The 13,315-nt window shown below is 52.3% G+C and overlaps 2 protein-coding genes across 2 annotated transcripts; both read right to left on the bottom strand.

The window, feature by feature from the left end:
• Positions 1 to 778: 778 nt before the first annotated feature.
• Positions 779 to 5,581, bottom strand: LOC148221123 (uncharacterized). The gene is made up of 4 exons (XM_088179493.1): positions 5,530 to 5,581; positions 4,658 to 5,092; positions 1,432 to 1,667; positions 779 to 787 (listed from the first exon to the last, which is right to left on the bottom strand). The coding sequence occupies exons 1-4, from the start codon at positions 5,579 to 5,581 to the stop codon at positions 779 to 781; spliced, it is 732 nt and encodes a 243-aa protein (XP_088035619.1).
• Positions 5,582 to 5,828: 247 nt separating this feature from the next.
• On the bottom strand, positions 5,829 to 12,857 carry LOC148221124 (uncharacterized). The gene is given in 5 exon segments (XM_088179494.1): positions 5,829 to 5,834; positions 6,556 to 6,791; positions 12,049 to 12,222; positions 12,225 to 12,368; positions 12,806 to 12,857. Coding segments are annotated over 5 exon segments (612 nt in total).
• Between the last annotated feature and the right edge of the window lie 458 nt (positions 12,858 to 13,315).

A 13,315-nucleotide genomic window follows, 5' to 3' on the forward strand; every position in this document is an offset into this window, starting at 1 on the left:
CGGCGGCTGAACAGGTAAGACCAACCCAAGCTTCCCCCTCCCCTATGCGAGGGGGAGGCTCGGGAGGTCGCTTGGGCTCCTTTTGCCAACGAGAGGACCCAGTGGCCGGGAGGAAAAATAATTGTTGATAAGACTTTCACGGCTTCCTTCTCTACGGGCCTGCGGCTCTGGCGTGGGGGGGGGAGGCCGACTCTTGCTGCTGCCGGACGGGCCGGGCCTGCCCGGGTGGCCATGAGCAGTGTGGGGCTGCAGCCCAGTCCCAAAAAGGCTGATTGACACCTCAGCTGCCCTCCCCCCCCCCCCCCCCCCAGCGCGGCCTGAGCCTGGCCCAACTTTTGTAGTTGTGTTAAATTTTACTTCTTTAGTGCTGAAATAAGATTTACAAAGCCTCCGGTCTTTCTTTTAAATTTGAAAGAAAATAAGAAGATTTCTGAAGTCAGTAACATAAGAGCTAAGTTTTTAAGATGAAAGGAAAATGAAAAAATGCTAAAATAACTGAAAATCTTTTTGTAAAATCGTAGGAATGAACTGATGTATTGAATATTCCTATAAACCATAGAAAAAAAAACCCATGGGGGAATGGAAATATTCCATTTAAGATATTTTAACTAAAGAGTATCTGTGTTGAGAATTTCTGCCCTGAGAAAAGAAAGAGATTTCAGTTTTCTGAAAATGAAGCCTGAGCAGAAAAAAAAGAGACAGAGAAAATCTTTGCTGTCGAACATTTCATTCTTAAAAATAATACCCCATAAGACAGACATGGCCCAAATTTACAGTTTTAGGACAGCTGTGAAGTTGGCAGGAGTGTCACAGTTACAAGTTCCCAGGCAGATAGAAATCATAAAAAACAAAACCACAAAAGAACTGTCTTTTTCCTTCTTGTAGGAAAAATCCCTACAACCTGAACAAGAAAAAAATTCTCTCTCCAGAAATGAACTGAAAAAACTAAATTAGGAACTGACCGAAGTATTTGTTATGTTTGTTTTGTTGTTATGAAGATTGGGAAAGGGAGGGAAGGAGTGATCTGAAAAATCTTAGTCTGAATGTTTTTTCCTTTCTCTTTGTTTGTGTAATTAATAAATTTTCTTTTATAATCTCTCAAGTTTTAAGCCTGCCTTCCTCTTTTACTCCTGGTTCTGTCTCACAACAGCAAAAATAAGTTTATTTAAATAGACAACTCAAAACAAAGACATTAATTTGGTGCATTGGCCAAGAAATCAAAACTAAACCAAGACACCATTGTACACAGATTAGATGCAACTTCTGATGAGTACTGGGGTGAGATCTTTTTCACTGTCTGAAAAGCAGGATTTCACTGACCCATGCCCTCCCTCCCCTGGGTTGTTGCACAGCCGAGGAAGCTCCCTGCACCAGGGTGTCTTGCACAGCACACAGGTACAAGGCACTGTCAGACAGCTCCACTTCCTCCACCTTCAGGACACTGTATTTCCCCGTGGTGTTCAGGTGCGTGGTGATAAGGCTGCTGTGCTTGGAGCCAGTCCCTGATTGATAGGAGACCAGCTGGGGGGATTGGCCTTTCTTCAGCAGGTACCAGAGCACCGCAGGAAAACCAGTGATCTGGTATTTGCAGGTGGTGTGGAAGGGGTGTCCCTGCTTCACCGTGATTTCTCCATCTTCCTGGGTGACCGTGATCTGCCCCGTGGTGCCTGGAAGAAAGTCAATGTCAGCATCTCCTCAGGGAAGGACTACGGAAGCAATTCGAAGTGTATGGAAAGCCCTGGTGGAGTAAACTCCCTGGCTTAAAGAAGAGTCCTGAGAGATTTAGGGCATGAGTTCAGAGCTCTTTGCTTTGCATCACCCAAACGAGAGCTGGGCTGCGTCTCTGCTCCGGCTCCTCCTGCTCAGCGTACCAGGCAACAGCCTGTCCTGGCTGAACATCGTGTGCTGTAACCAGCACTCTTCCAACTGCCTGAGGAACTCACCAAAGTTCAACAAAGGGTTTCATCCTGCTTTCACATCCCTGTCACCTCTGAGGGCTCCTCGATCCCTGAATACCGACAAAGCTGAGCTTGAAATGAGGGAGGCCTGGTTGTGCTGCCAGCCCAGAGATCGATCACTGGAAGGCATGGCAGAGCTGTGTCAGCCTGGAGGCAAACAGGGACAGCCTATTCAAGTCAGTGAAATAAGAATTTGGGATTTCGGGGCAGGTTTGATAGGATCTGGGAATTTACATATAAAGAGGTAGAATGTGGGACAGAAGAGAAAGCTGCGAACTGCTGAGGTGACAGCAGGAGGATGAGAAGGGAGAGGCAGAAGGAGATGGATTGAAGGGGAGAGAAAAGACAGAGAAGCGATCTGAGGTTTCTCTTCTCTCTCTTCCACTTTCTTTTACAAATCCAAGAGCTTTTTGAGCAAACACTTCCAAAATCACAAGGAGGAGCCAATTTTTCTCAGCCTTTCCCTTCGAATCCGCCACATTTCTCTACAGTTTCCTGAACGGGCTGTTGAGGGTTTCCTGGGGAAGGAGTAAGTAGAAGGCGCTGGGTGCCTTGGGGAAAAGGCAGGACTTACCCAGGAGCTGTCCCAGCAAGACGGTGAGGATGAGATGTGCGAGGTGCATGGCGAGAGCAAGCTGCGTGTTTGCTGAGTGAGGAAGAGTCAGAAAGCACGTCGCAGCGGCGAGAGAACAGAGGTGCCGGAAACGCCTCTGTGCGGGAGCCAAGGGAGCAGCAGCGGGAGCAGGCAGAGCAATGGCCTGTCCTTGGCGTGCCTGAAATGCTCCTGCTGCGTTTGTGGCTCGTCCAGCAGCAGCCGCCGTTTGTCCCTCAGCCAGTGGCATTGGGAGCATTCCGTGCCTCTGGGGCCTCAGCCATGGCAAGGGGCTCTTCCCGCTCAGCTCGCAGTGGAGTCCTCCCCTCCCCAGCTGCAATCGCCAGCTCTGCTGCACACCCCGTGCTGGGCATTTGCGAGCTCAGCGGCTCCTTCTCCTCTGAGCTTTCTCACCTGTGTGGGCTCATTGCAATTTCGTCTGTGAACAGGGGACTCCTCTGTCTCTGCCCCTTCTCCTGTTCCCTTCTTCATCTGCCGGGGACAAATGCCTCTCTCCCAGGTGCCTCACTCCCACCCTCTTTTCCTTATCAACTCCAGAGTGATCCCCTACTGGTCATTTGGTCTTTCTCTACAACAGGTTTGTCATAAAAATTCTCCTGGATTAAGTTGTTCAAAGATGCAGGTAATCATCATGGGTGTGAAAGGAACATTTTCATGCAGATGTTGCACTCCTCCATGGTTTAGAAGGAGGTTTCTAGAGAAGTGGAGGATCCTGAAGTTGTCACAGATTTTCCAGGTGAAGGCTTACCCTTCTATGGTCTCCTTCAAATCTTTTACATTCTTAGGCCTCAGAGCAGAGAAAAGATGGTAGGAGATGTGCAAAGAGATGAGGATTCTTCCCAGCACTTGTGCTGACACAAGAAACCTGCAATCATCCTTGCTGATCCCATACACATCTCTGGCAGTTTTTCCTTTCCTGTGGCTTTCATGTCCTCCCTCATCGTCTCTAACCCTTTCTCACTGAGAAATCTCAGCCTGCGCCAATTCACAGGCACAGCCCCTGGTTCCTAAAGGCTCATCAATTAGAGGTTGATGAGCTCTGAGCTGCCCCTTTGAATCCCTTATCACCGACTGCTACATTGGTGTAAATGTGTGCTTTTGTCATTGCTTTCCCTTTTCCTTGTTCTTCCCTTGGAAAGGAAAACGGACGTGACACGAGCCTTAGAGAAGCAGACACTCTCACCCTTTACATGCCCTGACTGTGGCTCTGCTGAACTTGATCATTGCCATGAGATCCTGAAGATGCAGAAAGGCTCCTGCCCCCAAAGGAAATGGGGTCTGTAGGGCACGTCTGTGGAGTGAAACCCCATGCGGAGCCCATTCTTTCAAGTATCTCCCTCCAAGCCTTGCAGCATTGCTAAAGTAGGGCATCTGAGTTTTATTATACCTGAGAGGGTACTAACGTGTAGGAAAGGGGACCAACCAGTTTCAGGTGGGAGGTGGGTGTGAGAGAGCCCTTATATGAATTTCAGTGGTTCTCTAACAGAGTTACTCTTTTCCATCCCAGATATTCTAGTGTTTCAGAAAGCTATGGAATGCACATCCATGGGGTTTTGGGGAAACTTTTGGAAGAGAAGAAATTGTAGAGAAATTAATTCTAGCATCAGCTGGGATTCAAAGTCCACCTCCCCTAATTATCCCGGTAAAAACGCTGGTTCTTATGCACGTTGCAGTATGGATCAGAGACATTTCTGCAGTGACAGAGATGGAGATTGTTTTGTCACTTCAGAAAGCATCACTTGAAATCCCTCTCATGCCATGATCGAGTCAGGTACAGCAGCAAATGAATTAGTCCCTGTGTGCCTGTGAGTGCAGCTGCTTTGTCAGCTGCCAGCACAGATGCTGTCCCGGAGCAGCTGTTTGCTTTGCCAAGCAGGCTGAGAGCAGCATGAGGCGTGGGCGGAGGGCCGAAGGCGATGGCAGAGGCGGCGGGCGCAGCAGTTTGGTGAGAGGCAGAGGGCGTCTCGGGAGCGAGGGCAGGCGGGGCTGTGTGTGGCGGCTGTGTCCCGCAGCAGGCAGGCTGGCAGCCGTGTGTCGGGGCCGTGCCGGGCTGTGCGGTGTCGCTGTGCGCGGGCTCGGGGCACACGAAGGAGCTGCGGAGCCGCCTGGGGCCCGGCGGGCGGAGCGGCAGCGCCCCCTGCTGGCCGCGGGCGGCGCTGTGCCCCCGGCCCCGCCCGGCCCCGCCCGCGGCGGTTCGTGCCCGGCCGCAGCCCCGGCTCCTCTGCCCGTGGCCCCAGCGCGCAGTAATACACGGCCGCGTCCCCGCGCCGGGGCCGCCCGAGCCATAGCGAGCTCGAACGGCGATCTGCCGACACCCACAGCAGTCCTGCAATGTCCGGCAGCTCTTTGGACGCTTTAGCTGTGACCGCCACAAGTTCGGGTCCTTGCCCCGGGAGCTGTCGGTACCACTGGATCCAGTCGTTGGTCTGGATTTTGGGATGCGAGCAGCTGATGTTGATTCCGATGCCCTCGATGGTCTCCACTGACGGCTCCTGCTGTACCTGGGCTCTGGCCACGGCCACTGTATGGAAGAAAAGAACAATCACTTTCCTTTATCGAAAATACCATGTAGGGGGAGATGGGAGAGAACGAAAAATCAGAGCGAAGAGGGATATGGTCTAATTATAAATGACGGAGAGATTACTTCACTGAGCTTGTTCGTTTGAGGACAAGAACCTATGAGGGGTGTTTTGAGTTAAAATCAGGAAGATTTTTCGAAAAAGAGTCGCTGAGATTGATTGATTCATGCATACATGCATACATGGATGGCTGAATAAAGACGTGGAGTAAAAAATGCAAACTGACCAGCAATGACTTCACGGAGGGAAGAAAGTATGCCGGCAGAGGACAGATCAGAGGGGAAATAAGAACGAAAAGGGAACAGGAAGGTAAGAGAGGAATCTTGGGCTGGGGCCGGTCTAAAATAGCCCGGTGACCGCGACAGCCACCCCCGCGCACCGAGCAGCAGCGCGGCCAGCGCCGCCAGCCCCGCGCCCCGAGCCCGCCGCATGGCGCCGCTCCGCCGGCCGAGCATCGCTGTGGCCCTGAGCCCCGGCTCTCTGCTGCGGCCGTGCCGCCTCCTCTCGCACGCCGCCAGCTCCGCCCCGGCCGGCCTCAGCCCCCGCCTCTGCCAGCAGCAGCAGCACAACGAGCGACACAAGGACGTTTGGCACGGCCAGGGACAGGACACAGCTGGGTCCCGTCCCACACACCACCCACACTGCATCGCAAGCTCATCCATCCACATCAGAGGAGCGTCAGCTCTGCAGGGCCACGAAAGGGAGGGCTCGGCACACAGGGGCTGCATTTCAGCGCCTCTTCCCTGCACACATCTGTAGCGAGCAGCTGCCGCCAGCACTCAGCTGCACTCGGGCTCCTTCTGAGCCTTGGAAGCTGTTGCTCTGTGCTGTGCAGGGCCAGAGCAGTGCTCGGTGTCCCTGGCACAGTCAGGGAATTCCCTCGCGATGAGGGACACACACGGACAGACACAGGCTCGTGCACAGCAGTGTGGAGCCATCCACAAATCTGTGCTTGACGTGTGTCCATGCAAACGGGGCTGCTGCAAGAGCACGCAGGGCAGGAACACAGAACCAGCCCTGGGCTGTGCTGAGAACATGTGGGGCCAAAATTAGCATGGATGGAGTGTGGAAGGACAAGGTCCCAGGCATGCCCAGGAGATATTTTTCTTTTTGTAGAGATTTGACAATGTGGAAATGAGTCAAAAGAGTCCAGAATGGCACGAATGAAGTGCTAGGATAGATGGTTTACATCTCATGAGACCACAGTGGACACGTGGGGAGGCAGTTTCTTGTAAGCATTGGGATGAGCCCTGGGTCCTTTCCTCTAAGCTTAGCCTCGCACAGATAAATCACCTCCCTCACTCCCTCCCCCGGCTTGTTGCACAGCCGAGGAAGCTCCCTGCACCAGGGTGTCTTGCACAGCACACAGGTACAAGGCACTGTCAGACAGCTCCACTTCCTCCACCTTCAGGACACTGTATTTCCCCGAGGTGTTCAGGTGCGTGCTGATACGGCCGCTGTGCCTGGGGCCAGTCCCTGCTTGATAGGAGACCAGCTGGGGGGATTGGCCTTTCCGCAGCTGGTACCAGAGCAAGCCATTAAAATCACTGGTCTGGTATTTGCAGGTGGTGTGGAAGGGGTGTCCCTGCTTCACCGTGATTTGTCCATCTTCCTGGGTGACCGTGATCTGCCCCGTGGTGCCTGGAAGAAAGTGATGCTGAGCAGCTCCTTAAGGAAGGACAACGGGAAGCTATAGGAAGTGCATGGAAAACCCTAATCGAGAAAGATCCCTGCCTTGAAGCAGAGCTGAGACAGATTTAGGACATGAGTTCAGAGCTCTTTCCTTTGCATCACCCAAAGCTGAGCTAGGCTGTGTCCCTGCTCCTGCTCCTCCTGTTCAATGGACCAGGGAACAACTTGTCATGCCTGAACTTTGTTTGCTGTAACTAGCACACCTTCAGTAGCCTCAGGAGCCCACCGAGGTTCAGTAGAAAAGATTCATCCTGCTTCCCATTCTTGTCACCTCTGAGGGTTCCTCTATCCCTGAGTAACACAAAGCTGAGCTTGGAAAGAGGGAGTCCTGGTTGTGCTGCCAGCCCAGAGATCGATCACTGGAAGCCGTGGCAGAGCAGTTTCAGCCTGAGGGCAACAATAGACACATTGTTAATGTCAGTGAAATGCGAACTTTGAGGTGCCTGGGAGACGTTTGACAGGATCTGCGCATTTATATTCAAATCGAAAGAATGTTAGAGAATACAGACAGTTTCTATCTCCTGAGCTGAGAGCAGGAGGATGAGAAGAGAGAGGCAGAGGGAGATGGATTGAAGGTGACAGAAAAGACAGGGAAGGGGTCGGAATTTTCTTCACTCTCCCTGCCCTTTTCCTTTACAAATCTAAGACTTTCTTCAGCGAACACTTGCAAAACAACAAAGAGTAGCCGATTCTTCTGAGCCTTTCCCCTCGAATCACTGAAATTTACCAACACGGTCCTCAAGGGGCTGTTGAGGATTTCCTGAGGAAAGTAATAGGAAGAAGGAGACGAGTGGTTGAGAGAGAAGGCAGGACTTACCCAGGAGCTGTCCCAGCAAGACGGTGAGGATGAGATGTGCGAGGTGCATGGCGAGAGCAAGCTGCGTGTTTGCTGAGTGAGGAAGAGTCAGAAAGCACGTCGCAGCGGCGAGAGAACAGAGGTGCCGGAAACGCCTCTGTGCGGGAGCCAAGGGAGCAGCAGCGGGAGCAGGCAGAGCAATGGCCTGTCCTTGGCGTGCCTGAAATGCTCCTGCTGCGTTTGTGGCTCGTCCAGCAGCAGCCGCCGTTTGTCCCTCAGCCAGTGGCATTGGGAGCATTCCGTGCCTCTGGGGCCTCAGCCATGGCAAGGGGCTTTTCCCGCTCAGCTCGCAGTGGAGTCCTCCCCTCCCCAGCTGCAATCGCCGGCTCTGCTGCACAGCCCGTGCTGGGCATTTGCGAGCTCAGCGGCTCCTTCTCCTCTGAGCTTTCTCACCTGTGTGGGCTCATTGCAATTTTGTCTGTGAACAGGGAACTCCTCTGTCTCTGCCCCTTCTCCCCTGCCCCTCTTCACCTGTCTGGTATGAACACCTCTCTTCCCAGTGCCTCACACTCACCCTCTTTTCCATATCAACACAGATACACAAATGCTTGTGCACACCAGTGTGGAGTCATTCAGAAATTTGTGCTTCTCATGTGTCCCTGCAAAAGCGGCTGCTCCAAGAGCTCTCAAGGCAGGAACACACGAAGGAGCAATTTCAGCTGTTGACTTTGCTGAGGACACACGGTGCCAGAAGCAGCAGGGCAGGAGCATTGTGTGGAAGGACGAGGTTCCAGTCAAGCAAAGTGCAAAGGTTTTGTTGTACCCAAAATGGAGATGAGTCAAACTAGACCAGCATACCTTCCTGAGGGCAATCATAGCAGGACAGGCACACCCGTGGGGAGAGAACCAGGACTGAACATCAGCATGAGCTGGGGCAGAAGGCCAGACAGGACTGGGGGATGTCATCCAGCACAACAGCCCATGAGTGTCCCATTGAGGATGACTGGAGCTTCCTCCTGGGAGTGATAAAAGCAGAGGCACGCTGGCTGACACATCACTCTCCTGTTGTGGATCCATTCAGCACTGCAGCTGAGGCTTCTGCCTTCACTGCTGCATTCCTGCCCAAAATATCCTGGTGCCTTTTATCCCAGTGTTCAGAAGAAGCCTTCTGTTTGGAATGGGCATGGCCCAAACCTGGAAAAGAAAGGGCAGCAGTGCAGGAAATAAAAGCACAGCCTCCAGCATTAGTTGTGCGGGTTGGCACTCAGATGAGCTTGTGGTGAAATTTTTCCCTCTGGAAATGTGTCCTCTAGGCCTGTGGAAATGAAGGGCAGGTAAGAAAGGCAGTTCTAATCCCTGAGGTCTTACCAATGTGATACTTGATAAAAGATTCATGTTAACCACAAAAGCACTGGGGTTTGTATAAACCAGAATACTAAGCTCTGAAGTGAAGCATGGAAAATAGATAAAGGAAATGACATGATAAAATAATTCTGTTTAAAATCACCTTGTTATGGTATATTATGATATTTTATGTTACATTATATTATGCTATGTTGTGTTTTCCAAATAAGTTGTATCGGCTACCAACTTGCAAAATCCGACTTCCCAATAGGCCTTCCTGCCTTTGTCTGATCAATACGGCCTATCCCAAAAACCAGACTTTCAGAACTTCTCTGGTGGTTATCTCCAAGTATGTTTATTCAAGCACCACTGCTTACGACAACAAAAAACCAAAAATTATTGATTACAACGAGAAACCACAGTATAAGAAGAGGCTGCAAACCAAGGTTGGGTGGAGCGTGGAGTGGGCAGTGACCCCTCACGTTCCCCAGCGTGCTGCTTGCTCTTTCTATATCAAATAAAGCAATCTAAATTTTGCTGAATAACAAGGCTTTTATCTCTCATTTATAGCACCAAGTACTCTTGCTTGTTTCTATGGCTGCTACATGGAAGAAAATACTTAGAAAAATCAAGATAGAATCAAAACAGGATGTTGTATAGAGAGACCAAACATGCTGAAGTGTAATAGAGACCTCCCATTGACTCCTAATATTCAGAGAGGAACACCTTGCTGCTTTCTAAACACCTGATGGAGCTTTGGTGTGGCTCAGTCAAAACTTAGTGTCAGACTGAGACAAGCGTATATGTCTGAAGGAATTAACTGCATGGATTTTAAGAGTATTGATCCATCATGAAATCTTGTGATGATCTGTTGCTAATAAGGAGACTCTCCATAATCGGAAAGGGAAGGGTCTCTCAGTGACAGGTAAGAAATTTCAAACCCAGAGAGCTGTATTTCCGTTAGCACTGGCAGACAGACAGAACAATCCCCAAGCCACAGCTAAAATGAAAAATGTGATTCCCTTCCCTCAGGTACCTCGGGATCCCTGAAGCCACCTGTGGGCAGAATTGCAGAAGCAGAGATGCAGGCACAGTGAAACTCGGTGCATGCTAAAGGATCACCATGGGCTCTGCACACCACTTTCCCAAGGGCTCTTTGCAGCTGCAAGGTCACTTGATGAATGACAATCCTCCTCAGCCCTGGCCCACTTTTCACCTATTCCTCCCAACACCACAGCCGCAATACTCAGGCACAGTGCAGGGAAGGGCTTTAGTGTGGGTGAGTGGGCTCAGGTGGGCACCTCCCACTCTCAGCGAACTCCCATCACTCTTTTCCCAGCCACACAGAAGGCCTGGAAACCCGAGCTGCACAATTTGACTCTGCCTAGTCCAAGAGCTGTGCAGTGGCCGTGGAGAGTGCAAGCAGCCTCTCTTTGGCTGGCTTGAGGCTTCTCAATGAACTCAAGAGGACTGGAGATGTAGATTTGTGTATGTCTGTGTATGTGTGCTACCTAAGCAAGCAGTTGGTTCAGTCTTGAGCATTGTTTCTGATGATACCCCATACATGTGGGGGAAAAGCAGCAAGACATTGGATTGATGTGAAGTAGTGAGGTAAGAAGGTTAAGACGAGGGTGGCTTACATAGATTTGTTAGCAAAGTCCACTTGATTATTTACAGGGTCAGCTAAAGCTGTCAGGGAGACTGCCAGTGAGTCAGGAAGTTGAGAAAGGACCCCCTTGCATTCCAAACTCCTTCTCATATGGGGAGTTCACGTGCAGCTGGCTCCTGGCTTTGTCCCAGCCTTGGTCAATGCTTTAAGTCTAAACAATTCTATCTTGGACCATGCATCCTTTCTATCACTTAGCTAAGATTTCAAGGCTTCAGTGCTCTTCTTGCCAACTGACACACCAAGTATAAGATCAGGATTCCTCAGCCTTGAGGAGTGACCTTGATTGATGCCCCTGCTAAAGGGAAGATCCTGGTGGGCAACCCAGTAGCACGCAGGAGAGCTGAGTGAGACCTGATGTGTGCAGCTTTTCTGGAATGAGCTGTTTGAGTGGGAGTTGCAGTCCAGCTGTATTTCAATGGGCACATGTTGTAACAGGCCTGAGCAGGTCAGCAAGATGTGTGGCTGTGAGCTGTGGTGGTGTTGTGCGTGCCCAGAGTGCAGCTTAAGGCAGATGGAGGCATCATGTCCCAGATGGGTATTGAAGGAAGGGAAGTTCCGGGAAGGGAAGACAAGGGAATAAGCTTTTTCCTAATATTTTTTAATAGAGTCATCTTGCAGAATACTTTTTTGCAACCTGGATTAACACAAAGGTAGCAATTTCTCGTGACAGGGCTTTCTTAAAACTCAGTCATCATCTCAGTTCCCCACTGCGGGACATATTTTGCTTTATGCCTTCCCTAAATAGTGGCAGCCGAATCTACATTCAAGAATGACCACAGCAACACAGAATATATCAGGATCAGGTAATTTGTTTTCCGATGAACTCCCAGTGCTGTGTGGTCAGAGCAACGAACTTGAGCTGTCACTTGACCTTCAGAAAAGGCAAAAAGAGCTCAGCAGCGGTGGGAAGAGAAGAACAGAGGTAAGAGGAGAACCAGCCTGACATGGGCTGGGTGGGAATGTGTGCCCTCATGGATGTATTTTAGAGACAATATTTGCAGACCTTTGTAGACAGGCCGGAGGATGCCACGTTCCCCAGAAGGAACAGAGCGCTTTGGGAAGGAGCAAGAGATGGCTTGGGCAGGACCCTGCTGCGGTCCGTGCCTCACACAGACCATCTCAGTGTGCACAGGGAGCTGTGGCCGGGCGGGGCTGTTTGCTGCCGTCAGGAGCTGAGCTGCACGGAGGCCGCAGTGAGAAGAGGGGCTGAGCGCGCTCGGTGACTCCGAGTTGGAGCTGCCGGTGCCGGTGTCGGTTCCGGTGTGGGGAGCGCCCCCTGCTGGGCGGGGACGAGCGGGGCGAGGCGGCCCCGGCGGGCGGAGCGGCAGCGCCCCCTGCTGGCCGCGGGCGGCGCTGTGCCCCCGGCCCCGCCCGGCCCCGCCCGCGGCGGTTCGTGCCCGGCCGCAGCCCCGGCTCCTCTGCCCGTGGCCCCAGCGCACAGTAATACACGGCCGCGTCCCCGCGCCGGGGCCCCCTGAGCCACAGCGAGCTCGAACGGCGATCTGCCGACACCCACAGCAGTCCTGCAATGTCCGGCAGCTCTTTGGACGCTTTAACAGTGACCGCCACAATTCGGGTCCTTGCCCCGGGAGCTGTCGGTACCACTGGATCCAGTCGTTGGTCTGGATTTTGGGATGCGAGCAGCTGATGTTGATTCCGATGCTCTCGATGGTCTCCACTGACGGCTCCTGCTGTACCTGGGCTCTGGCCACGGCCACTGTATGGAAGAAAAGAACAATCACTTTCCTTTATCGAAAATACCATGTAGGGGGAGATGGGAGAGAACGAAAAATCAGAGCGAAGAGGGATATGGTCTAATTATAAATGACGGAGAGATTACTTCACTGAGCTTGTTCGTTTGAGGACAAGAACCTATGAGGGGTGTTTTGAGTTAAAATCAGGAAGATTTTTCGAAAAAGAGTCGCTGAGATTGATTGATTCATGCATACATGCATACATGGATGGCTGAATAAAGATGTGGGGGAAAAAATGCAAACTGACAAGCAATGACTTCACGAAGGGAAGAAAGTATGCCGTCAGAGGACAGATCAGAGGGGAAATAAGAACGGAAAGGGAACAGGAAGGTAAGAGAGGAATCTTGGCCTGGGGCCGGTCTAACATAGCCCGGTGACCGCGACCGCCACCCCCGCGCACCGAGCAGCAGCGCGGCCAGCGCCGCCAGCCCCGCGCCCCGAGCCCGCCGCATGGCGCCGCTCCGCCGGCCGAGCATCGCTGTGGCCCTGAGCCCCGGCTCTCTGCTGCGGCCGTGCCGCCTCCTCTCGCACGCCGCCAGCTCCGCCCCGGCCGGCCTCAGCCCCCGCCTCTGCCAGCAGCAGCAGCACAACGAGCGACACAAGGACGTTTGGCACGGCCAGGGACAGGACACAGCTGGGTCCCGTCCCACACACCACCCACACTGCATCGCAAGCACATCCATCCACATCAGAGGAGCGTCAGCTCTGCAGGGCCACGAAAGGGAGGGCTCGGCACACAGGGGCTGCATTTCAGCGCCTCTTCCCTGCACACATCTGTAGCGAGCAGCTGCCGTCACCACTCAGCTGCACTCGGGCTCCTTCTGAGCCTGGGAAGCTGCTGCTCTGTGCTGTGCAGGGCCAGAGCAGTGCTCGGTGTCCCTGGCACAGTCAGGGAATTCCCTCGCGATGA

Source organism: Sturnus vulgaris, chromosome 27, assembly GCF_052056855.1.
Source record: "Sturnus vulgaris isolate bStuVul1 chromosome 27, bStuVul1.hap1, whole genome shotgun sequence".
In the NCBI taxonomy this organism is placed as follows: domain Eukaryota; kingdom Metazoa; phylum Chordata; class Aves; order Passeriformes; family Sturnidae; genus Sturnus; species Sturnus vulgaris.

Bases quoted from the DNA above. Each gene is read 5' to 3' on its own strand.
- LOC148221123 (XM_088179493.1), bottom strand. From the start codon at position 5,581: ATGCGGCGGGCTCGGGGCGCGGGGCTGGCGGCGCTGGCCGCGCTGCTG. The intron at 5,093-5,529 runs GTGCGCGGGGGT...TCTTCCATACAG, and splicing joins GCTGGCCGCGCTGCTGCTCG to TGGCCGTGGCCAGAGCCCAG. The intron at 1,668-4,657 runs GTGTGCCCCGAG...ACTTTCTTCCAG, and splicing joins GGCGGCTCCGCAGCTCCTTC to GCACCACGGGGCAGATCACG.